General features: G+C 33.4%; 1 protein-coding gene across 7 annotated transcripts in view; it reads left to right on the top strand.

Moving 5' to 3' along the window:
* Positions 1 to 26,293, top strand: part of LOC126915316 (potassium voltage-gated channel subfamily H member 5-like) — a 207,306-nt gene that overhangs the window by 117,952 nt on the left and 63,061 nt on the right. For 6 of the 7 annotated variants that reach the window (XM_050719885.1, XM_050719883.1, XM_050719884.1 and 3 more), the window contains 2 exons: positions 7,411 to 7,631; positions 20,999 to 21,229. In XM_050719885.1, the coding sequence (XP_050575842.1) occupies positions 7,411 to 7,631; positions 20,999 to 21,229 (452 nt within the window). The remainder of the gene's footprint in view (positions 1 to 7,410; positions 7,632 to 20,998; positions 21,230 to 26,293) is intronic. The other variant, XM_050719889.1, reaches the window with a different exon arrangement.

Here is a 26,293-nt window from a genome sequence, read left to right as displayed (position 1 = left end):
TGAGTTCGCCTTCTTCCCATGAAGTCTCCTAAATCTCGTCGGCTATCGATGCCATTAAGAAGATCCATCTATAAATTCATACAGAGATTACCAAAGAAATAATAGCGTGTACCCACTGATGTTTAACATAACCGTGTAATCAGTTATCGCTGACATAAAATCCGTCATTCAAATAACACTAATATTATTACACATATCATACGTGCAGTGATATACCTAGTATACTTAGCCGACAATGTTCGGGATACATGCAATAGATAAGTGATAATGTTCTATACTAAACGTAACGTAAATCTAGTTGGGTAAACCACCGACCCATTGTAAACTATCGTACGATGCAGGAAACCGTGTTTCATCTACAAATCGAACGTAGTTTTGTACTGCATTGCTTCACCTAGGGTGATATACGTACGTACAGGGTATCCCAGTTAAATCGATCCCAGCAAACATCTCCGAAACTATTTATGATGCCAGAAAATGTATCGCACAAAAGTTCTATGGTTTCGAGGGATCCATAATTTGATGGATATACAAAGGCCAACTTCATTTTTTTCATGGAACCTTTGTATTTGTTTATCTTGTTTTTCATACGATAGGTTACACAAAATAATTGTTTAAAAATCTGCCGAGTAATCGCTTTGCTCAATATAAATAACTCAATGACATTCTACAGGGGATGTCAAGATTAATGTATAAAAAATGATTTGGTTCTATAAAAAAATAACTCTGAGCTTCATATAAATCGCTTCTCTGCCAAATCGATTAACCCCGCACAAAAACATAAAGCAGGAAAATTTGCTGAAATTATATAAGATAAGCAACAATGAAACGCGTTTGCAGTAAAATTCCGAAAATTTCAAAAGGTGAAGTGAAACATTTTGTTCTGTGAACAATTCATATGTATCCTTTACGTTTCTACAAAAAGCTACTGACAACATGTTAAGCCCTTTCCCAAACCATTTAACTCTTGTTCGGAACATTTTACACAGTATCCTGAATAGTTTCAAAGACATACGTTTTAAATGGGACACCCTGTATGTACTACATATCTTTGCCTGCACGTACATGTCTTGCATTGCTTTTACTCAATGTCCAACGAACGCCTAACTACAAGCTCACTCTTCGTGAAGCTTTCAACCTAGTGAAACTCTTGCTAGAAACAACAGAACGCCCGATGCGCGTTACACACGCTCGTCTCTGCCAAAGACAATCACAGTCTCGTCTCATGTCGCGGATTTTCATTCTGAGAACAACCAAGCATCGATGCGCAACCAAGTCGTGGACAATGTTGTCCAGGCAACGACTCGCTGCCGCTGCAAAAAGAAGTGATGGATGCCGAGGTTCTGTTTAGAATCCACCTAAACGTGCTGTCTGCAGATCCGACGTCCATTGTTCTTTGCAGATACAGGCTGGCGATTATGAAGGCTCGCTTTAACACGTGCCGTGAACACTCGGTTCACACACTGTTTTCAAAGGGTTCTCACTTTTTGCTAGAGGCATCCCCAGATATATATATTTTGGAAGAGGGAATTTGGAATTTTGTACAGTTTAAATATTAACTGCTGTACAGTAGCTATAGAAAGTACATTTGTTCTGACTGTAAAAACGTATTTGTATTTATTATAGCATACGTATTAATTATATTTATTAATATTTAATAAATTATAATACACATTTAATAAATATTAATATGTATTTATTAATATTCATCACTGAATTTATTATAGCATTTATATACTTATCAATTAAACGTGTCTGTAACAACTTTCGTATAATTTAGTAATGCTATGATTCAAAATATTTTCGAACATTTTCCAATTTCTTTGCTTTGATTTACTTATTTTTTTGGATCTATCCCGTTGGACATGTATTAGGCTGTCGGGAAAGTGTATTTCTTTTACAGACACGACTTTTACAACGATGTATCTTTATACAAACATAAAACCTAATCTATCAAACGTTGTGATCCTTATCTTGATAGAACAAAATGGATCATATGTAATTCGATAAAATAATATAAAACGGAAAATGTTGTGCATCCATTATTTCCTTATAAAACGAAAGAAACTTTGCGGATGACCTAATATTTACTATAGCTCATATGAAACGCAAAAATAAATTTCCTTTCGGTGTCCCTCGTGATATTTATTGGATATTAAGTATACATTGAAATCATAATAATATTTACTTTATACTCGTATATCATATTTTACGTCTGTTACAAGCAGATTCTTTGGCACAGCGGACTATTGATTTACTTAGCATACCTCTTCTTACCTCAAGGATGATTATTCTAACCTTATAGTATACATTAAACGCAAATGTTGTATGCACAATAATAATACTATTATTATAAATCGAAACTGAGAAAAATTCAATTCCATTCTTTCGTCTACATCGAATAAAATATTATTCTCTATACGATGTTTATAGAGATTTTACACACATATTATCATTTAATTTTCCTTTCACAAACGTTTCATAAATATCTTGTCTTATCCTCGTTCTAAATACATTATGAATTACATGACTTATGGACGATGTATATAGAAATAAAATTAAATGATATTAATTATAATTAACATCACAGCCATTAAACGATAACTTCACCTCAGTTCTGTCTTGAGTGCTAAAAAATCAAGGATAATCTAAAAAATCACGCCCCAAATAAACATCACGTTTTTCCACAACTTAATCTTTAGCATTGACTCAGGATAATCTTTCATCTCGTCAATTTCAGAAGACTTCGTCACGCCGTCAAACCTCTCGGATTTAATGTCGTATTAAAGGCAACGTGTGTCCTCACCTCGTATCGAGTCAACCCTCTGACGACTTTCATAAAGCTTAACGTGAATCAACGCGACGCGATTTCTCATGTGCCGTTCGGGGATTAATAATCCCTCGATCACACGCGCGCGACACATCGAATTCGAGCATTTTGAATCTGTTTGAACATTCGAATGTAGGACATCGTGGTTCGCGTAATCTGTGAAGCACACACGTATATTTTGGAACAGCATCGAATGAGAAATTTTCCTGAAGTTTCTATACGCTCCTGTGCGCGTTCATATGTTTGTAGATTGTAGAACAAAGCTGTTCTACAAATAAAGTTTTCTACAGTTGTCCTATAGATATATCTTTAACTATTCACCGAGATAATTGAGTATATACGATCATAACTATTTTAGTATCGAATAAGTGACATTAAGTTTCGAATGTTACATGTGCTGATTCGGATGTGAAAAAAGGAAGTATGATAATTGATGGTTTTTAGGACTGACGCGATTAAATTTATTTTAAGAAAGTGTACGGTGTTTGCCTGCAGCGAGTGAAAAAGATTATAAAATAGAGGAAAAGAACATTTTTGAATGACACTCTTCGTTCTAGGCTCTGCATTGCATTTCGTTGCGTTGCATTACACTCTTATTCCGTAACATATTTAATGATAGTTTTATTTTTATATTGAAATCACTTCTAAAGGTATTATAATAAATATTCTTGCAATAATATTTACAGTGAAACTTCGTTATAATTACTCGTGAAAAAGATCTTCATATTCTACCTATTTTAGCCTCCCAGGATGGTTCTTTTACAGTTGCTTTCTTAATCAATGTGTAATGAGCAAAGATTGTCCATGACTGGAAACTCAGTATCCTACTTACGATCTTATAAACGCTGTGTTCATGAAAACCTACAGCTCTCTCCTGGGGTACAGCATTCTCTATACGAACAAAGCAAACAGTTCTTCGCAATGACTTTTCAACCTGCAATGAACTAAATAGTATAGATGTTTTCCCTTAGCGTGGAAGTAGAATGGTGATGTAAAAATCTCATTTTTAAAATGTTAGAAAATCATGCAGACTTGCCACAGGAAATTTGCTATAGGGAAATTGAAAAAAGGAAGAACGTTCTAAGTTCATGAGCGAAAAAATTGCGAGACACACAGTCTTGTTGCGGGCAATCGAGATCTCCTCCGAAGCATGAAACCAGCTTTTGCAGCAGTTTCCTTCGAACACGGACGAAATTTCCGCAGTGTTTCTATTTAAAGCCACTGTGTAAGTAAAATATTACGCCAGCTGCATGAAACAGGAATAAGGAAAATAAGGATAACGAAAGATTCTGCTAAAGTTAATTATCTTCCCTTTTCCGTTTGGGATTATTTTCATAAATAACAGGATTATTTTTCATATTATTATTCATTTCATATTATTCTATTATCTTCGAAATTAAGATGTAATTATCATGAGGTTGAATTTGCTTAAGATATAACGATATGATAATTCAACAATATATATAAGTGAACGTTCCACGAATAGAATTAATGACACTTCAAACAACTCCACCAAATATGGATAAATCAAAATTTTTATTTTCGGGCATTAATTATCGAATTCAGTGTACTTGTCATTTCTTTAGAATATTATATCTTGTCTTTTTGAGACACACAGTCGATGTTAAATAGGCATATGTTTTGTTAAATTAAAGACTGATCATTCCATAATTATGTTATTGTTAATTTCGCATATTATTGATCTATGATCTACATTGACATTATCTGGCTTAATGATTTTAATTTTCATTTGGCGAATAGTGTACAATTTTGTAGATTCATTAAGTGAAATGAGACGTAAAATTAGAAATATTATATCGCGAAATTCTATTTTGTTCCGAATTTGTTGCGCGTATATTGCAATAACTAAAGTTTCTCAATTCACGTTTAACGTGCAGCTTAAAGTTCCTTTGACTGGGAGCAAGAGAAAATCCAAGTTCTGCACCCGCGCTTGCTTCTCAACACGTTTTATTATACGGCAAATGAACGAGTTTCCATAACGCGAATGATGGTATCGCATTTCCTAACGAATTCCGCTGAAACTTAAGCGGTTAATATACCACAGACTCTGCAAAACTCAGACGATATTAGAAATTGAAAAAAGTACATAAATTGCACTCGATAATGTTCAATTTTAAATTCGATTTTGTTCTCGATAAGTTAAATTCTGTTCATAATGTTAGAGCATGAATTTAAGTTTTAAAGTGAAATTGTTTTTTTTTTTTCATTGCCACTGAATATTAATCGTTAATGTAAAAAATTACAATTTTTCATGGATTCATTTTAAATCCGAAACTTTACATAGTCTTCGTGACGCAGATTAAAATATTTACACGAACTTGCGATTTGAATTTGTTCTGTATCAAAATACAAATGCGATTGTTTGTTTTCATTATTTCTAAATTTTAGTCAATAATTTAAATTTATATAAAATTTTCATGCGTTCATTTAAAATTTGAAGATCGAGATGTTTCTCTAGTGGTGTGTAGTACTATATACATACCAAATTTTAATCGAATTTTAAAATTACATTTCAAATGCGAAATTATTATTCAATACCTAAAAGTATTTAAAATGTTGTGCAATGGCGAAAATGTACACAATTTATGATCAGTTCCTTTCTACTGTATATTTTTAAACGCTAATATTACATAAACCAGTCCATTGAAAATATCGAAGATTCTATGTAACATTATTGAATCACTGTAACGCAGTGAAACATGAAAAAATTGACGTAATCCGCTCACACAATAAAGAAACTAGGAAACCATCAAGTGCACACACTTTATTGATAGAGAGATCGATACTTCAAATATAGCCAAGCGCGTTTTACTCATATTATTACATCACCTTGTGTGATTGTACAGTTAATTAGGTCGTTCAATTAATTTTTCATCCTGCAATCGATGGAAAAAGCGAGAAGTTAATCGTTAAAATTGATCAATCTATTTCGCTGATTAAGTTATTCTATTCTCACAGTTACCATTTGAGAGTCGATTTAGCTAACAACTGGCAAACAAATATAGCGCAATAGGTTGTTTTTTTATAAAAATAATAAAGTAAATATAAAAATACAGCACAATAAGTTAGACTTATTTAAGTTTACATTCTTGTTCAAAAGACTTAGGACGTATCTTATTTTTTGATAAAACTTGGATACTCGGTGTAAAATTATTAACCATTTTACTAATTATTTCAATAAAATTATTAATGTAATACATAGTAATGTATACTTTCTTTATCATATAAAGTATCAAGTTATAAATGAGCTATCGGAACATAATCTACGCACTGTCTTTCTCAATTTTGAAGTAAACGTAATAATAGTCTTAAGAGTTTTGAGTAATGATTATTTATAATCTGTGATTGTTGATCCATGATCTTACGATATATAAGTTTTAAAATATTTTGTCCCATTCAGAAAACTTAAAAAATGTCACATAGTTAGAGCTGGACGTTTCTTCAGCCTTCGGTATAATTAAACGCAATTCGTTTGCTTAGTCCCTTCGTCCTTCGTGGTTGTTTAATAAATTAATTATTACTAACAGATTTTGATAATGGCCAGAAGCTAATAGAAACAGAGCACTGCTTCAAGTTATAATGCGTTCAATTAATAGTCCTCTCATGAAATTAGGTCGACCGCGACGGGTTAAAGCAATTTAATTGTTCTCGCCAACTATCGAGGAGAAGTCACTTTTCGCCAAAACGTGACCACTCATCCAAACCCCCGAAGGCTTATTAATGAAAGCACTAACAAGCGGCAACGGTCAATTCGAGTGAAAGCTTCGAAAAGATTCGTGGAGAGCTGGCACTATCCGATTCGTTATAGTAAACGACATTCTTCTTGACATTTCTTCTTTAACTTTCGTTTGGTAAAATTCGAATTGCTGTCAATTGCTGATTTGTTGATTGGAAATGTTTCAGAATCAATGATATCGGATTAGATTAATTATTGGTTTAATAAAACCTCATAGACGTCTATTAAGTCAAAGCCCACTTAGTACACGTTTGTCTGGCAGATTTTAATCGTTATATTTAGTAATCAAAGCGAGAATAAGATAAAAAAAATGAAAAAGAATAAAAAAGCTGGTTTATATTCAATAACGTATTCAAAACAAGAAAATAGTTGTCCTAATCAGATATCATTAAGTAATCGACTGTAATAATAATAATGAGGGAAACTTGTATACGTTGAGCACACGCGGTAACCATATAACAGGGTATCACTCAATTGTTGAAGTCGTATTACTAAAAATAAAAACTTGCAGGGCTTGCATTAGTTTAGTTCTTTCAGGTTTCCAGAATTTTAACAGTTTCAAGGATTCTCTATTTGATTACATAAATCTCGGATTCGTGACTTAAGTCAAATATTCTCCCATTTTTACCTCGTAATCATAAGAGAATTGCCTTGCTCGCGTTCATTAGAAATTTCTTCGTCCAAAAAGCTTATTCAATAGAACAGAGGAGAAAGATTTCAGTTTCCGAGCTGTTCGCTTGCAAAATTCCATCTAGACAGACAAACAGAAAAGTAATCTAAATAAAGGCCATTAGAAAATTAAAAGATTTGAAAATTTGTTCAGGTGGATCGTGCGGAGAACGAGGAGGGCCAGGGAGGGGGTGGTCTGTCGACGTTTTCGGCGGGCTGCAGCGGTGCTTCCGGTTCGAGGATGGGCCCAGGGCCCGACTCCGGTAGCAGTGCTCCCTCTTCTGTTCCCCACTCATTGGCGACCTCGAGGGACGACGAAGACGACGAAGACGAAGAAAGCAGCGGGCGACGTTCCAATGGCCACACAGGAACGCGGTGAGTCACTTCGATTCTTTTTCTCCTTATTTTACGGTTTTAATCGGTGTTTCCCTTGGAACGATCCTCCCTACCAAACACCGCACGCTTCCTTGTACGTCGAGTAACGAAGCTCTAAGATCAAGAGCATGTCCTCGTTTTAGAGTTCCTTTGAGAATCGTTGGCTGAATTGTCAGCCAAGATTGCGTGGACTCGATGTGTATATTCGGGTTGTAGATCGATTATACGGGTTGGTCTATGATTTCCCCAGAATTCGTAACATCGATGATGAACTTCTTGTGGCACTGATGATTGATTTCTTCGAATAGTTGGTTGGATTTGTATGTTTCCTCTCGTTCGCGAAAACTTCATCAATATCGTAATTATTAGAAACATTGTTCATTAATTTGAATCATTTTGTATCATCATGTAACTCATAATGCATTTTTCTTGTCCTGTTGCGGTCTTTGAATCTTTACCTGTTTTGTCGTGTATTTTAATTTTTGAGAAATTTCGTAATTTTGGGAAAGAAAAGAGTATTTTAAGTATCCTTGAGAAAAAGGAATCAAGCACGGGGAAAATTGTCATGCAGTTACATTTTTCAGATTATGGAGAGAATAACTTGTATTTTCTTATATTGTACTTAGTACGAAAAAATTTCGTTCTGGTTCAAGAATAATTATTATGTAATCTAATAATCTTAAATCGAACTGTAAGAAGAAAACTTATTTTCAGAATTCTATTTAAGAATGGAACATGCAAAACACATCGTTTCAATAATTACCGAAAATTTCTTTTTAAAGGAATATAGTTTTGCAAAATTACGAATTATTAAAGCGATTCTCGTAGCCAGAAAATTCGCAAACCTATCAAAGGAACAAGAGTGATAGTTCTCGTTATGAATACCCGTCGCAGAAAAATAATTTCCGCAGCAAGACCGCAGCAAGATTTCACTATTTTCTCATCTATCTTCTTTCTATATGCCTCCGCTTTCTTCTTCCGCCTTCCCGGAAAATGTTCAAATTTAAAGAAAGATATGACAAAAGTGAATTTTGCCTGGGAAACGCGCAGCGAATTATTCGTGGCAACACTTGGGCGATAATCCGTACGAAGCATAGAACCCACGAGAATTTTAATTCGACACGTTGCGACCAACAGACCAATTCCAGTGGAAAATGAATTCGAGTGAAACGAGAGTGGTGGCGGGGAAATACTTCGCGAATGATGGAAACGAAGGGTACGCAGATTAGAATTTTATTTCATTCTGCGAAGGTTGATTTTAAATATAGAAATTCTAGATGCTAGAAGTTCACTTTTTAATAAATTTCGGAAATATTTTCGGTAATAAAATTGTTCTGGAAAAGTAGTGTTCGATATTCACAATAAATTATCGCGATATGTTCCAAATATGCAAAAAATATGTTACTTTTCGTGCAGATATTAGTTTCGAAAGATATAAGCGAGACCTACAGAATAAAGTAGTACCTATAGAATAAAGTGTTTTTCAATAAAATAAATGGACTAATTAACAGTGCAACATTTTATAGTTTTACTATAAACTTTACTATTTGTTATATTACAATGACGTTTTCAATTCAAAATTTATTAATTTAAAGTAAACTCCATCAATTAGAGGATAAGATCATATTAATTTGTAACATTTTAATTAAAATTAATTTCAATCTAAAAAAATATAATAGGAAACAAAATTGTTAATATGATGTTTTATAAGATATGAAAATATAATAATAGCCTTTTAGAAGAAGTGAATATGAAATGAAATGAAGTAAATTTCAAACAAAATTGTTTGTCCTTAGAGATTTAATTAAAATCTTCTAAGTCTTTTAATGTCCAATAGATTCGTAGAATTTATAATCCTAAATATCTTTTCGATCGTTAAAAAACGTATACAGTAGGTCTTTTCAGGAGCTTATATAATAAATTCGAAATGTATACATACATACGTGTGTCTATATATATGTTATAATCCAACTACGGATTTTTCTGCATTTATAGGATATTTGAAGATGCAAAAATGCACAAAATGCAGATAATTTGCAAAGATATATAAAATGTCCAAAATATAACACTCTCTATGATATCTAGTAAGTGGAACCATTTTCTACCTAAATTTCATTTCTTTAACTATATTCATAAAGATATAAATTTGCATATACATCCGTAGACCAGTTGTAATACTAAATGATATTAGTCACGTACCAAACGGTGGGAATCGAAATTGTTCAGAAGCATTAAAATTCTTGATAGCACGAAGATTAAATCAACCCTGGACTAATATCGATATCTGGGTTAGAAGTAACATGGATTTCAGTCCATGCAAATCAATTGCGAGTACTTGTCGCGGCGAATTGCTTCAACATGGAAAGTGATGGCCAGCTAATTTACCGATGCAACTAAAAAATGAGCAAAAGAGTGATTTTATTATTTCTGATTTAAATGTATCTAATTTAATTAGTTTAAATAATTATCCTCGACCCTTTACGATACTTATTTCCTTAAATTAATTTCCTATTCTCCTGTAAAAGTACGTGTAATTATAAAAATATTATTTACACATGAAACAGAGGAAAATGCTTTTCCTAAGGAAATATCAGCATAAAGATTCTCTTTACAAAACACTCAAAACAATTGAAATAGTTTCTGCAAGCTACAAAGAAGCATATAAAAAAGCGATTGACACGAAGAGACGTTAGTTTTAGATTCAACTATTCAAACAAAATAATATCAAATCATATATTTGCCAACTTCTTTAGTGAATCGTAATTATACTATATCTATTATCAGAGAAAAATATCAAAGAGATCGTTCGGAATCATTCGTTTGATACAAGAAATACCTTCGATTCAAGAAATTCCTCCGTTTTCCATTTTTACACAGTTTTAGATTGCCTTTGCAAAATTTCTGGAAATCGTTCTCCTGGTGGAATTCTTAAATAGAAATGCTCAAATAGTCGACTTTTCGTCACATTAATGATGCAAAAGAAAATGTCAAGGATGTGTTAAATGTCACTTCCATTTCACCGTGCGTGTAATACAGCTTCTTGTTCATGGAGGTAAAGTCCCATAACATAGAATTCCAGCTTTCTTAGCCGATGGGGACAAGTTTTGTGCTTGCAAGCACGTAACTACGAGTACGTGATATCCGTGACAGGAACGTGCACAAAACGTGTCACCAATTTTGACAAGTTTCTTGAACGTTTTACGGTTATATACTTGGTGAGAAATTGCCTTCTTATAAAGACGATGTTCTATCGAAAATATGTTTGAAGTGACACTTATTTCAAGTACCTGGTGAAGGAATTTAACGATGATATAAATTTAATAGGAAATCGTACTAGATTAATTGACAAACTTATCAAAGAGTATAGCTCCTTTCATCAAGAATCAGCTTTACTAATATTCTACGAAACAGTAAAAAAGTTCAATTGATGGAATTGGTCTATATATTGGCAACAGAACAAAAGGTAACGCGAGAGGAAATTTTCGGATAGCTCTATTCGAATTTGCACGAAGATATTGTATTTTTTATTTCACACGATGACACGAGAGTGTTAATCCGAAAGACAGATACTGTCGAACAATCAGATCGAATCGACAATTTGCAAATTGAAAATGAAACTAGGGATAACAGAAATGGAGTGTTTCGTGCGCAAACTTCGTGCAATATTAACAAAGATGAAATGAAAGGAAGTACAGTTACATTTACTTCCCTCTAAAGCGAAATTAATTGAAAGTAACTTGTCTCAAAAAGAAATTAATTAGATCTAACGAAAGTTGAATTATTTACTTTGCGATAGTTCACGTTATTATTGCGCGTGTCGCACCGAAGGCGAAGATTGGAATATTATTGAATATTTAACACAATAATTAAAATTCATTCATTCAACTACTCTAACCCCTCCATAAAATTAGAAAGTGATACAACGAGATTTTCTTCAATTCTCCGTGAAATTTTCTGAACAATTTTCTGAACATTTTCTGAACAATCCGTCTTATTTAACACTGCTGTACCAAATTTTATTTTGGCAATAAATTAACTATTATTCATTTCTTTTTCTTTGCAAATTCATTTTAGAATAAATACTATTACGATACAAATTCTGATAAATGAGATATGTTCTTTTGCAGTAAGAAGTTACTGTACGATAAAAGGTTCGCTTTTCAAAATGAAATAAAAAAGACATAAAAATTTGTGTTTTTGGCTTTTAATTTGTGTAAAATACAATAATTATCTATTTCGTCTTTGTGATATATTTATTTTATAAAATTACTCGAATACTTTACTTTAATTGCATTATGTCACTGAACATTTTCGACAGACAAATTGACTGCTGGATTTAAAAAGCGACAGAAACGTACTATCGTGATCGTTCAATTTAACAGTCGTTCTCGCGAACGGGTCGCATTTTTTACCGTCCTGTGTTACGCATGTGAAGAGAAATTAAGGTAAATTGCTGGGACTGCTCAGTCAACATGTAAAATGAGAATGAATCTCGCCTCGAACTGGTTTCATTCGATTCACTTGCAAATTAACGTCAATCAGTGCTTTTTAGTCGACACTTGATTTCCGTAACAATAATTACAATCCGCACTGAACCAGCGTATAATACGCGGAGGAAAAATAAGATAGTATTATTTCAAAATGAAATATTATACACATATAAAGAAAGAAGAAACTGTAACTAAACTCAAGAATATAATTGTGTAATTATATAAGACATATAATTATATAAAAATAAGTGAAAAATATTTAAGATTCTATTCCTACCTGATTATCCTCTTTTTAATTGTAATACCAAGGTTGTCATCAAATAATAAAATATGAATGAAAAATTCTGGTAAAAAGAATCTTTCTTTGAGTTCGCCAGGAGAAATAAGATAAAAAATATATATATAGCAAACAAAATTAAAGTCGTGTCATCAGCTTGGTTCAGAAGTAATTTCGCAGTCTTTTTCGCGTTATACCACAGCAGACAAGATCTTTTAATACCATTAATGAGATTTAATAACGTCGATGCTGTGTCGCTCTCGCGAACGGCAAGTTAATTACTTTCAAACCAATTACATTTTATATTTGAGTGCGACGGGATACGTGGCTTGCCTTAGCTTTGAATCGAAGCATCCTTTTAGCATCTAACTGACACGTTTTTACACTACATGCATTGAAAGCTAAATTCAAAAAATGAAAATTTATAATCTAAAGACGACGCAAATGTTCACTATACAGGGTGTTCGGTAAGTGGGTAAACAGTTCTGGAAGGACAGAACCATTTTGACAACCAAAGAGAAATGTTGGGAGAATTGTATACAATTGGAATTAATTGTAGACTTAGTATAGGTTTAATTGTCAATGACAAAAACAAAGCTGGAAACGCAATTCCTTTATTCTTGATTTTCATCTTGTTTTAGCTTCAAGCATCACTAACATGCTAAAAGTTTTTTTACAACTGTAGCCGAACACCCTATATGCAGTATAGAGTCATTATTAGACTGCGAACGTTTATGCAAATTCATATGTTTATAAATTATGTACAAATAAAGCAACGGGATCTGGGCAGAGATTTGTTTCATTGACTTTGAATTAGTATTATACTTTGAATATTTTATAAATTTTTGTATACCGTATCGTGTACTCTATGTATTTTTGAGGCTTCAAATTTTCCATAAACGTGTAAACATTCATAGTCCACCTATCATTTATTAATGTATCAATACAAAATTGATCCGTTAATTATAAAATTGTTCTTCATATCTTTACACAAGAAATTAGTCTGTTCAGTAATCTAATACAATTTCGTTATTAAGAAATTAGTAATTTTCGTTATTAAGTAACATAGCGCACGTTGTACTAAAAAATAAACGAAAGTTGGAAATAGTTGCATAAAAGCTACTTATGGACGAGTTAAAAAAATTTCACCGAAAATCACGAGCTAGCTCGTTGTCTTAGAAACCACGGACAAAATAAAGAAAAATTAAAAATAATTGCACAAAATCACATATAGATGAGTTAAAAAAATTTCATGGGAGATCAAAAAAAAATTAGGTAGCACATTCCCTGACAAAGTATATGCTTAATTACTTGGTCTACGTTGTTACGGTTTCCAGTCAGACGCAATAAGGGCATACCATCTGGGAGCTTTAATCAAAAGTCGAGCTCTCGAAAGACTTTGCAACAAATTCCTCCAACTTTGATTTAACAAGCTTTGCCAATCCTCGAGTAGGAAGTCGACTCGAATCTCTACGTAGGCGTATCAAGAACTTCTCATCTTCTCGAATCAGAACTGTCGTTTATTCAATGTCGAATTCCTCTGTGTTCAATGCGTGTTCGTACACGAATATTTTTACTCTTTTTTTATCATGTTGGAAAGATATTATCACATATTTTCGTTGTACATTTTTGCACATCGCAATCGGATAACTATGTCGTACAGGATTAAACTACCATGCTTAGTTTTATTAAATTATTGTTCATTGTTACGTCTATAGATGCGAACCAAAATAGGAATTATTTTGTAGCCAACATTTCAAGGAATATATGTAGTTATATTGTTTTTTTTAATTTAACAAAAACTCGCCTCTCTCTTTCTGGGAGAAATTTGCGAAATAAGAATTTATTTATAATTTCCAGCAGTATTGCGAAACAAAAAAATATTGCTTGAATACATCAAATTGTTTGAAATAAACAATTTAGTATTTCTTATTTGGAAACATTATACAAGAAACAATTATTAAGAAATAGGAAAATTATCAGATACTATCATTATACTTGAGCGATACTTATACAGAGCTCAAATCATAAATAGGTGAAATTTTTCTTTATTACGATTTGATTATTTTACTAAAACATTCGAAAGGTTAATTTGAATTACCATTACGAATCTTGGATACATCACAGTTTGCGTTATAATACTTTATTGACATAACCCGAAAAATTGATCCTATGACAGAAACATTAACGATGAATAACTTCTCTAATTACGAATAAGAATAATTAATCACCATAAATTAACTACCTTAAAAGAATGTATAAATGAATAAAGTATAAAAATAAAAAAAATATAAAACAAAATGAAAGAAAAGATAGAAAATAACATATAAATTTTTACATATAGATTATATGAAGTGTAGTTTTTGGAGGAATAAACCAATTTATTATAACATATGTAAAACGATAACTTAATCAGTGTAATACTAAAAAAACAAACCGTGACATTCGGAATCCAATATTAGCTGTTTCGAGCTATCCGTCACTACCATCTGTGTTAAATCTATGATTGTCACTGACATCTCTATGCCATTCCGAAACTATAAATTTACGACTATATAAATACATCGTTTGATTGTAATTGATTTTCTTATCATCTATCGAGCGAGCATTATTGTCTTGAATAAGATCTTTAGCGTCGAGATAAATGAACGATTGGGGCGGCAGAAAACTGGATTTACAAGCGTGCTCAAAATATAGTTCTTCAGGATGTATAAATCATTGTGTTGATTAGACTATTGTTTGAAACCATACGGATTCCCGCTCAATAGAAGTGACATAATCTAACGGTGTCCTTGGACTATTTATGTACAGGGTGTTCCAGAATAAGTAGAAAATATTTTAGGGGTGGCTTCTGTACAACTAAACAATAAAGAAAAGTTCCTATAAACGTATATCCTATTTCATTTTGTTTTCGAGTTATAGCAGGTCTTCTTTCACAATAGAATATCAACGTATGAAGATCACTGACAACGTAAAAACATTTGGTCAAAAAATTAAACAGTTTCCAGCAAATATGAACCACATCTGTACAACTGGAAAGAGCAAAATAGTCATTGATAAGACATCTGCAAACTTGCATTGAAACGCAAGAGAACCATTTCGGACATCTCTTATAATAGGTAGCATACAAAATATTTCCTATTTATTCTGGGATACTTGTATATTGTCAATATTTCAAAGTTTTCAACTAAAACGATCAATACGTATTGCCCATATAATATTGTCGACATTCATTGACAAACCGCGTTTTCGTTGAGAACTTTGAAATCTTAACAATATCATTGACTGTCTGAAGGTACCCTGAGACACTAACATGGTGTTCCATAGAATTTAGCAAATAAGATCCGCGAAAATAACAGATTCTTCACGCTACAAATAACGCAACTTGAACTAGTTCTCTCATAGTAAACGTAATTTCGCATTATTTCCCTCTTCGTCCGCCGTTTCCAACAGAGGGAATGGATTGCGTGGTAATTAGAGCGAGAACATTTTTTCCGCGTGCACACCGTGGCCGACGCTTCGTATTTCACATAGAAAATCCCTCATTTTCCATCAGATTAAGGCCAGCTACGTGCCAGTTCTGTTTCACGTTTCGTCCCTGATGTTCCATCATATACGTGTCCGTAATTCGTCCACCATCGTGGACCTGGTCCAGACTATAATACAATCGTCTCTCCTCAAATCCGCGCGAAATTACACCGGTACGAACAAAAAAAGGGGGAGGGGGAAATACATGAATGGGTGAGGGTAGCCGCGTAACAATGCGATCAAAACGAGGTACGTGACCGAGAGCAGAATCGCAAAAGGGTGAACTGACGCTTGAACGCGACAATTTCGAAAAATACCGGTGGGTGGAAAATTTTCAAACGATTCGATCGATGTTATTGCCCCTTGTTTGCTAGTCCAGTTGAAACCGACCTCGATTACTTAACAAATTGACTGTCATGTTGGTGAATCACGTTTGTTACAGTGCATTATTTGGAATAACTAAAATAAGATAAGTTTCATGAACTAAAAGATTTTCAACGATGTAAATGACTCGAATAAGATTTTCTGAAGTAAGTGCGCAAAGACAATATAATATTTCGAAAAATTAAACGTTACGATGCAGTATATTTGTAATACATTGTTGTATATTTATGAAATGCAATTACGATTATGGAATAAAGAAAGTCTATGAAATATGGTTGATGATCAAGATATAACGTAATTTCCCGAGATTAAAAAGTTTGATGAGTGCGCAGGACGATCAAAATAAAATACAAGTTAGATGGATTAAAAAGTTTGACGAAGATCAAACTACGATATAACTTGGAAAGATTAAAGAGGTGTAGAGTGCACAGTGCACACTCTGATCAAAACACGGTTCATCTTTGAAAACTTGGAGTTTGACGGATGTGCAGAAAATTTAAACTAAAGTACAACCTCTTGATACGATATAATTATCTCTAAACGAATATGTAAATTCACGATCTCATAGTTACATAAAAATTACGACGAATTTAGAAAATCTATTCAGATCAGTTATTTTTTATCAAAAATGGTGAAACTTCTCTAATTTTTCTCTCAAATGTATCACTTATGGAAAAAGCACTGTAAATTAAGAGCGTGAATACTCTGCATAATATTATCTATTAATTGTTTTTGTCAAATATAATTCCATTTCATAAGATTATAGAGTTTCTTCGTACCTATCTATTACACCTTCTTTCATCAGCCACTGTATCTGTATTGTCTGATGTAATGTCTAATAATTGCATAATGCACACAATGTTCGGTCTCAATGCTAAATACATTCAGATCAATATGAATTACCACGCGTGCAGTACGAACCATGCAATTTGCAGAATCAATATCTGGCCAGTGCATTAGCCAATGCCATAGCTCATAATATCCACATTAATCTGACGAGGTAGGTTCTTGAATGCAGAAACATATCGGTGTCCATCTTAATGCAAGAAGGCGATCTTCAAGAGTATCGAGGAATCACAGAGGAAATAAAAGTTCTGGTTAACCAAATCCAAATTTATTACTCGTGGTCGTTCTATCTCTGTGCTTCGTGCGATGTATCGCCCCCTTCGCTTTATGAATTTCTCAACTACAGAACATTTAAATGCATTGAAAATTTATTGGTCGACGAATCTGATGGAATGTGCGCCCGTCGATCATTTCCGATGTACGAACAAGGTAGATCGTAGCGTTGAAATTTTTGAGAAATTGCGAATAGCTGTTTGTTTAGAAATTGAAACATAGAGAAATTTATAATTTACTAGAAGAAACATGAAGGCAAGAAGAAGAAGAGCGACTTGCGAGGAATCAAACTGAAACGTTTACAAAATATTCTTTCAATTCCTTGGAGAGGATTACATTGGATAATTTTGCTTCCTGAGTTGGAGAAGAATTGATTGAAGATTTCCCTTTTTTTTCTAATTGAAGAGATGAATAAAGTTTTTTAGAATTTGAAGTAAGTACAATCTTGCCCAAGGTGCTTCAAAGAAGATAAATTTTAAAATAAAGTAAAATTGAATACGGTAGATCCACAGCTCGAGAACAAAGCAGTTCGTATTAGAACAATATTACAATGTAATAAAAAATCCATAAATTCTAAAGCTAAAATTCAAATTTACAGAATATCGCTAAAGAATGAAGAAATTACTAACAGTATGACATATTAATGTACGAAACTTAAAGCGAATATTTTGTACGCTTCCTCCTTTTTACTTGCATCTCGCAGCTTAATGTAAAATTGTAACATGTTAATTTTTCCCCTTTTCTTAATACTTCTCTTCCTCTCCTCATGACTTCGTCCTAGCGTTTCGACATTTCCACCATGATTCTCATTTTACTCACGAAGACCTCCGTCATTAGGTATTCCTGTAGACTCGATATCTCGCGAACTCTTGGCTTGCCGTGTTCCGCAGAAAGGTAGGTCTCAACTAATCACGTTGACCGACCACTCAAGAATACATAATGGTGCCGAACGTTCATTTTCATGACTCATCAGTGTCGATCGCGTATCACCCACGACGAAAGACCGGCGAGAAAACTTTACGATAAAAACTAAAAAAAAAAAAAAGAGAAATTTTCACGACTTCGTTAGCGTCGATCGTGTTCTCATTGAGAAATCGAAAACTGAAAAGGAATTTCCTCAGCGGATGGTAGTGCAGACGTTAGTTCGGTTCATGGAAAACAAATGGAATTGGTGTTCCGTTGAACCGGATGATGAGATTTGCCATGGGAAAGACAAACTCGATATTCTACAATGCGATGGAGATGGACAGACGGACACAGAGTAAAATGAATGAATGTGATCGCGTGCGTGCGAAATTACGTTAGTGGAAGGATGCTGGAAAATTGAAAGAGTGAGAGATAAAAAGAAGGGAAAGGATGTGTGCGGAAAAAAGAGGGAGAATGGACGATCAATTTTTATTATTTGCCTGTTAACGATCCCCATTGAAGAATCAAAGGTTAGAGCGAGCTCTTGTATATGGAAACGTTGAATAGAAGGCTTTAATACAATATGCCGAATACTTGAAGCGAGATGGTAGGAAATAAAAGTTTCACGAGCAAACGATCGAAATCCACATCAAAAAAGAAAGCAATTTAGTTACGCTTCTCTTCTCGGACGGTATTATAGAGTAATTCGGGTCATCTGAGAGAGGGAGAGAGAGGGAGAGAGAGGGAGAGAGAGAGAGAGAGAGAAAGAGAGAGAGAGAGATGCTTTCGGCAAGTTGCTCTACGTAAATTGTTTACAATGAGGGAGAAATTCTGTCGCCTCGTAACCTCGTACACTTAACCGAAAGAGAAAATTTTCTTAACCCCTTGCCTTACAATCTTTTCACTTTTAGTAATTGTTATCTGTTCGCAATTGCAACGTTATATTAAATATAAAGTATGAACAAATTATACCAATTACGTATTGTGATTATGTATTAATCGTCAGACAGAAAAATTGAAATTAAAGTTGGAGTCTAAACTAGAAATTTATTAAGAAATAATAAAATCTCCTTTTGTTGTATCGAAATCATGATTCGTACACAAGTATACCACAGTATTATGAGACAAGAGGTTAGGCGATTTTCTGACATTATTTTCAGCTTAAATTGAGTAATCACGCGATCCGAGTTTAAGAGGAATCGTTAATCTTCCTTGGATATTTAGAAATATTTTGACTTCTCTGCACTGCATGATGTTAAACATGACAGTTTAGTATTTTGTATATACAAAATATACAAATAAAAAAATTAGACTTCGATTTGTGAGTAATTAATATTATAAATAATACACTATATTCAGATTTTTATACTCAATATCTTAGAAATTTTAACGCACCTTTTGTCGTAGATTCGTTCAATTATCAAAGCACATTTAAGACGTAGAATTATATTCATGGCGAAGTTCTATATATTAATTAGCAAAGAAATATGAATATCACACAAACAATGTTTATTACAATATTAATGACTTAAAATAAAGAGCATGGTCGCACAAGTTTATTGTAATAGCACAATTAATATAACTACGTTATACTAATCAAAAGGAAGATTAATGAGTCATATTTATCAAATAACGTGTATTCTGACAACGAAAGCATTAAACATTCTCACTAATTTATTGCAGCATGTGCGATAATTATAGTTGGAACCAAAATCTTTGATTGTTTAAAATTATTCAATCGTGCTATGTATTTTGTCATCAGACCAAGTATGTTTGAGTGTAGTAGTAGAAGCCTGACCAGCTGACAAATTATAAATTAATAGAAGGATATCTGATTTCATAGTTATTCGATGATTATTCTTTAAAAAGTATAAATGATAATATCAAAATTATGAATATTTTGTGCGATTAATTGCTATCTTGATAACGCAAATAATTTTTTACATGTATTTTATATTTTTTGTAATTTTCTTTTCAGTATTTCAGGAAGTTAGTTATTATTTGCGGTTTATCCTAAATGATTCCTTATATAGTTTGTACCTTGATTCCAATATTCATTAACTTTTAATATCAATGTTAATAAACTAATCAACACCATTTTCATTGTTAACTGGTTATAAGTGTACATGTCTTAAATCCAAGTTATCGAAAGAACATCCAACAACTGTTGAAGTCGTTCGAATGGTTAGTCGTTCGCATGTACGAAAACAAAATCACGTATCTAAAAATGTTTGGAGAAACCTAACATAAACAATCAAAGGCATTGATCCCAACTATATCTACGAAAACATACACACAAAGAAAGAAGAACGGGAGGGTATGTCTGCGAGCGTAACATCTCGATGAAACCGCTATGCTAGTGAGAGTGAAAGCTTGTGCGATTGTTGAAAGGTGACGCTGAAAAGTGGTGGTGAGACAAAAAAGTAAGCGAAAAAAGGAAAACTGAGAGAAAGGTGGAGAACGAGTGAAAAAAAGTGGAGAGAAATGGAAAGAAAGGAAAAATGAGAGGGAAGAAAGAAAAAATGAGAGGAAAGAGAGGAAAAATAAGAGGGAAGAACGAAAGAAAGCGAGGAATTCCCGCGAAATCGAGCGAATGGGGCTAAACGAGAGGGAGAGAAAGAGAGTGAGAGAGGCAACCCGTCGGGGTTCTGTCTTCTTCGCAGGTTTTCGGAGCTGTACCGTCGAGGCACCTTCTCGAGCCACGGAGGGTCCTTGGAGAAGGATGCCCCGGGACTGAGCGCAACCTCAACGACCTCGGAATCCTTGGAGAGCAATGGCCTCGATACAGAGATACCAGCTGCAGCCAGGAGACCCCGTAGTACAAGGGGCTCGCAAAAATGGAGTAACGTACGCGCCGTCATGGCGCTATATTCCTCCCTACGCAAGATCAAGAGGTACTCCCGTCATTGCTCGATATGGACGGTAACCTCTGAATTGCACTCTCACCCGTCACTCTGCAAACTCGTTTTACACGCCACTACCCACTCTGACACGTGTACATTGCTGTACATACATGATGGTATACAGTGGCTCACGCAAGTATTCGAACACTTGCCATGGAATTTCTTTTATATGTTAGATTGTGTAATGTGTTCTTAGAAGAAAGTCTCTCTCGAACTTTATTAATCAAAATCAGATTACATTAATGTTTTTTTTGAAAGAGCACGTCGAATCTTGTTACTTTTTACGTAAGGTCTATCTATAATCAAGATGTAAGTTTTAATTTTTATAACATTCTTCGAGGTATATGCATTAACGAACGGCGAGTAAAGTTATACTCAACTTAATATTACGTGCATTATACGAAATTATGTGAAACTTCGTTAGCACTTTTATGGGACACGACTATCATGACTGTAATAGTACAATTCTAGTACTAGCACAAGTAATAGTACTAGTAATTGTACAATAGAATGGAAAAATATATATAGACGCTGCGAGACACCTGCTGCAAATACACGTCTAGTGAAAAACTAATGTACGTCGTGGATAGCAATCTGAAATAATTAATGTTGATAAAGATGATCTGACCAAATATTTTGGATTACTAATGCAGCGAATACTTGTCTGTTCAAATACCTTGGTAACCTCTGTGAAGTGTATGCTTCCAATATATACATTTTGCATTTTGCACCGGCGCAGTGTCGAAATTACGAATAAATTAGGTTTCTGAAGGTTGTATTTTGTAACTTCTATATATATTTTCAATTTCGTTTCAAATTTTACCAATATAGTTGCGATAGTCGTGTTTTGTTACAATGCTAATGAAATTCTAAAGTGTTTTGTATAATATATACGTAAAAAGTTTCTAGGAGTATGCGAACATGTTCGTGAGTCACTGTGCATAGCACACACAGACGGTACATTTTTACGAACTCGTAAAAACTTACACGGAAGACAATATAGCTATTGCTCATGGGTTACGGTTTAATCGTGGACTCTAAGGGATGGCTGCATTTCTCAGCAGAGGTGTCGAGATTTAATAAGGAAAGTTTTGGATGAAAGTGTACATTTAAACGTCCGAGTATCGTATGTACAGAAGAAATACGTCTGTGGTCATTGAGTAGATTAATTAAGACTGCTACGGTGTCCGAATTTCTGTTTCAAGCTTATTTTCATCTCAACGAATAGGAAGATTTTTGATGTTTCGAGGAAAAGTTTAACATAAATCTTTAATAAAGATCGCACATATTAACAACCATCTCTTCATATTTTTCTGAAACTTGGAAATGTTTTTAATGATAGGGAAAATCAATTGAGTCAAAAATTGGTTAAAGAACTTCTTTGATATTGGCTTTTCGGGATAAGCAATCGTGTTTGGACTTTGCACTTGCATTTTGAACTCAAAATGCTTATTCCGGAAAGCCAATATCAAAATATATCAGCATAGTGAATTTTTTAAATCCAAAATGGTTAGAGAACGTAGTAGAATTAAACCTTAGATTAAAAATTATAGAATGTATTCATTATATGTCTTGTATTAGGTATATTGTATATCAAATTTTCAGATTCTAAATTACTAGTATAGTATAGTAACACTATATACGCTGTAAAATTTCCTACTGGCTCGTTAAACTTAGACAATTAATCACAAAAGTTTCTCATTTAATTCACTCGGCAGTTTCTATCTTTTCGTTAATCTTGTTGCAAGATAAATCTACGATCGAACAAACTTTTTCGAGTGTATCTTTGCTGAGAGCTTTTAACGTGAATTTCCAATTGTGTTGACAACAGTTACCTGTTCTTGTTACTATTTTGCAACATACCATGCATAATGGCATGTAACTTGGAAATTGTTATACATAACAGTTACTTATATTCTTTATTTATTTTTCTATTTCCTCTGTAAATATATTTCCTATTCGAATGTCACTGGTTTTATAAGCGTCGGAAGCCTTTCTACCTTCTAATTTAGGAGAATTTTCTTAATCTAACTTGTCAGTCGGAAATTAAAAAACCTAAAGATAAAGAGCTTGTCAACCAACGAAACGGTTCTACAAGATTTCATAATTATAATCAGTGTTTCTATTGCGTATTACCTTTTAGAAATGAATCTAATCGCATCGCCCTAATATTCCATTATATTTCGCAATCAAACTAAATCTTGTCAAAAATATGTAAACGTTCGGATACTTTTAAACTCCTTAAGTGTTGGTGGTCTCCACAATGCCATCTTTTAGTAAAATATATCTATCCGAAGCGTCAGATGTCTCGTCACCTATCCGCAATACGTTAACAAATATTGTGCAATAGCAGAGTCCACGTGTTAACCGTAACCCAAACAGCCATCCACGCACGAGCAGCGTACGTCTTTCTCTCTCTTCCGGGTGCTAGGAGAGTGACATACGTTCATATATACACGCGCCACTCGGCCTCGTTCACGACATAAATCTCGCCAGGAATTCAACAACGCGAAAGCCAATAAACGCGAGAGCCAACGAAACGAGTCGTTTGCCTCGGAAATGGAAAAGAAACGGCTAACCAGGCTGTCTTATTTTGTTTTTCCTTCGATCCACAGTCAACTCCTGCCGCTTTGATATTACACGGTGCCATTTTAATGGGGAGTTCCGGCTAAGTCACCGTATTCCCCGCGATCTCCCCTAGGACCGGTTTCGAGAGCCTTTAATCCTTTCTGCAAGATTTCTTGAACGTTCCTTGTTACTTAGAATACCGGCATTTAACGTTAATTGGAATATTGTGTGCTCTCAAGTCTCTCCCTTTGTCTTGTTCAGGGTTTTGCCTTTGTCCCTCGATTAAAGAAATTCATTCGTCTTTTCGTGCAGCTTTCACTCATGAAGGACCAATGTTGCATTAATACCTTTTAAAAAGTATTTTGGGAAAAGAACTCCGGATATTTGTTTAATATTTCCTTTTGTCACTGTTTACTATTCCACGTAAGTCCTAACATCTTACGAAATTTGAAGAAATTGAAGTATTTATAATGTCGTAACAAACTTTGTTTTATCATGGGAATCTCTTTCGTCTTTAATTTTTACAGGCTTCTGTAAAGTATTATATACCTCTGATATGTACTTTTTCACGTTTTCCAATATGTAATATTATGTATCGAATCTAACTTTTACGCATCATTGGTCATTATTTTGTCCTTAATGGATTAATTCTTAAAAAACTGTAAAATCAATAGTATATAAAGCAGGCAATATTATTTTTCAATAAATTTAACATTGGTATATAAAATATTGTAATTGTTAGCAATTAGTACTACAAAATGTTTCTTTTTTTTCTGATGTCTAATGAAAGTATAAACTTCATGTTACTAACCATACACGGTTATTACCGAGAATCTGAACTATTGAAATTTAATTTTCACATTAAAGCGTTTCGAGAAATTTAAGTTCAAATCAATGACACGAAGAACTTTGTACGAGTATACACGATTTAGCATAAAATTCAATGCTGTATCTGAGTTAACACAGGACCGCAAGGGATTAAAGGACAATCGGGAAATAGTGTTCGATGTCTGATCGTTTCGTTGCTTTTTACCTCGTGAAATAGCGTCAATCTAAAGGAACGTTGCACCGCACGAAAGTATTGGTTAACCGCTGGTCACCGTAATTCTATCCTCTTTCCCGACGTCCTCTTCTTCAGTTGCGACATCAACCACATTACATGCTCCACTTTATTCTAGATGACATAGTTAATGGTCAATTGCTGTTCCTACTTTCGATAGTATCAAACGATCACGTCAATGATGGAAGGATAGAGATGACGATGGAATCCGGACAAATCGTGTTCTTTCGAATGTTTAGTATTTTTAGTTTTATCACGCGTGAATGGACATGTGAATGGAGGTACAATTTGTAGAGAAAATAATAAAAGTATGATATAACGTAGTATTTTCTTAATGAGTGGTAGCACATATATCCATGTACATGTATATGGTATTTCGATGTTTTATTTTATCATAGTTTAAGAAATTGACAAAAAATAGTAAATATTTATAACTCTGATTATAGAAAATTAAAGATCCGTCAATACAAATATCTTCATCTCTTTTGATAAATGACAGTGAATATAATAGTTGAATGTTTCATATAACTTTAATTCGTGAGTAAGTATACAGTTCTTCAGGAATAAACCAGTAGATATAAATTTTGAGTTTTTCAAGCTTAAGATACAATTGTTTGTTTGGTATTGTTAGGATTTAAATGTACAAGTACTTGTTTCAAAACTGATTCAAGGATTTTATAAGCATTTCAAATCACTGTACTATGATAGTCTACATAAGACATAAAAAATTCCTACGGGACTATGGCTCGCATTATAAAGTTTACAGCAGTTTGAACAGCAGAAACTGATCGTAAAAATCTCAATAGACCGTTGGAGTTTTTATACTTTATCTGTAATCCAACAAACGAAAAGTAGGCAATAAAATATTTTAAGTGCGCCACTGTGGTAAACAATCAAATATAAATGTTCAAAATGAATCACAGCTAACATCTTCGTCAGATATCGCTACAGTTGAAAGATAAACTTATTTCTAGGAGAATGTAAAATTTGTACGTCATTAATGCTGTACTACCACTTGTTAAATAATAATTTAAAAATCATATACTTTAGTGTTGCCAAAATTTAATATAGAAAATTTAAAGTCGGAGATATAAAAACTACTTCAGTTTTTTCTACAAAATTATGAACTAAAGATTAATCCACTACCATTTTATATATTTATTGTAACTTTTCGACAAAGCATTTGCGTGGCTATGTATATACGATATATCTTTCTTTTCTCTTATTCATAGACATAATATGTAATGTAATTTTTTAAAAAGTAGGAAATAATTCGTATCACGAAACGAATGTAAGGTGTTTCACAAACCATATCGATCATATTGCTTTCATCAGTGAATCAAAAGTGGAAGAAACTAATTTAGAAGCTATAAACAATTGCACGCCGATCATGTGGTCTTTCGTGTTTTATAGCGACACATAAATTC

The sequence above is a fragment of the Bombus affinis genome, chromosome 4 (assembly GCF_024516045.1).
Source record: "Bombus affinis isolate iyBomAffi1 chromosome 4, iyBomAffi1.2, whole genome shotgun sequence".
In the NCBI taxonomy this organism is placed as follows: Eukaryota; Metazoa; Arthropoda; class Insecta; order Hymenoptera; family Apidae; genus Bombus; species Bombus affinis.
Note: the sequence above shows the minus strand (reverse complement) of the source record. Positions and strands in the feature narration are given on the sequence as shown.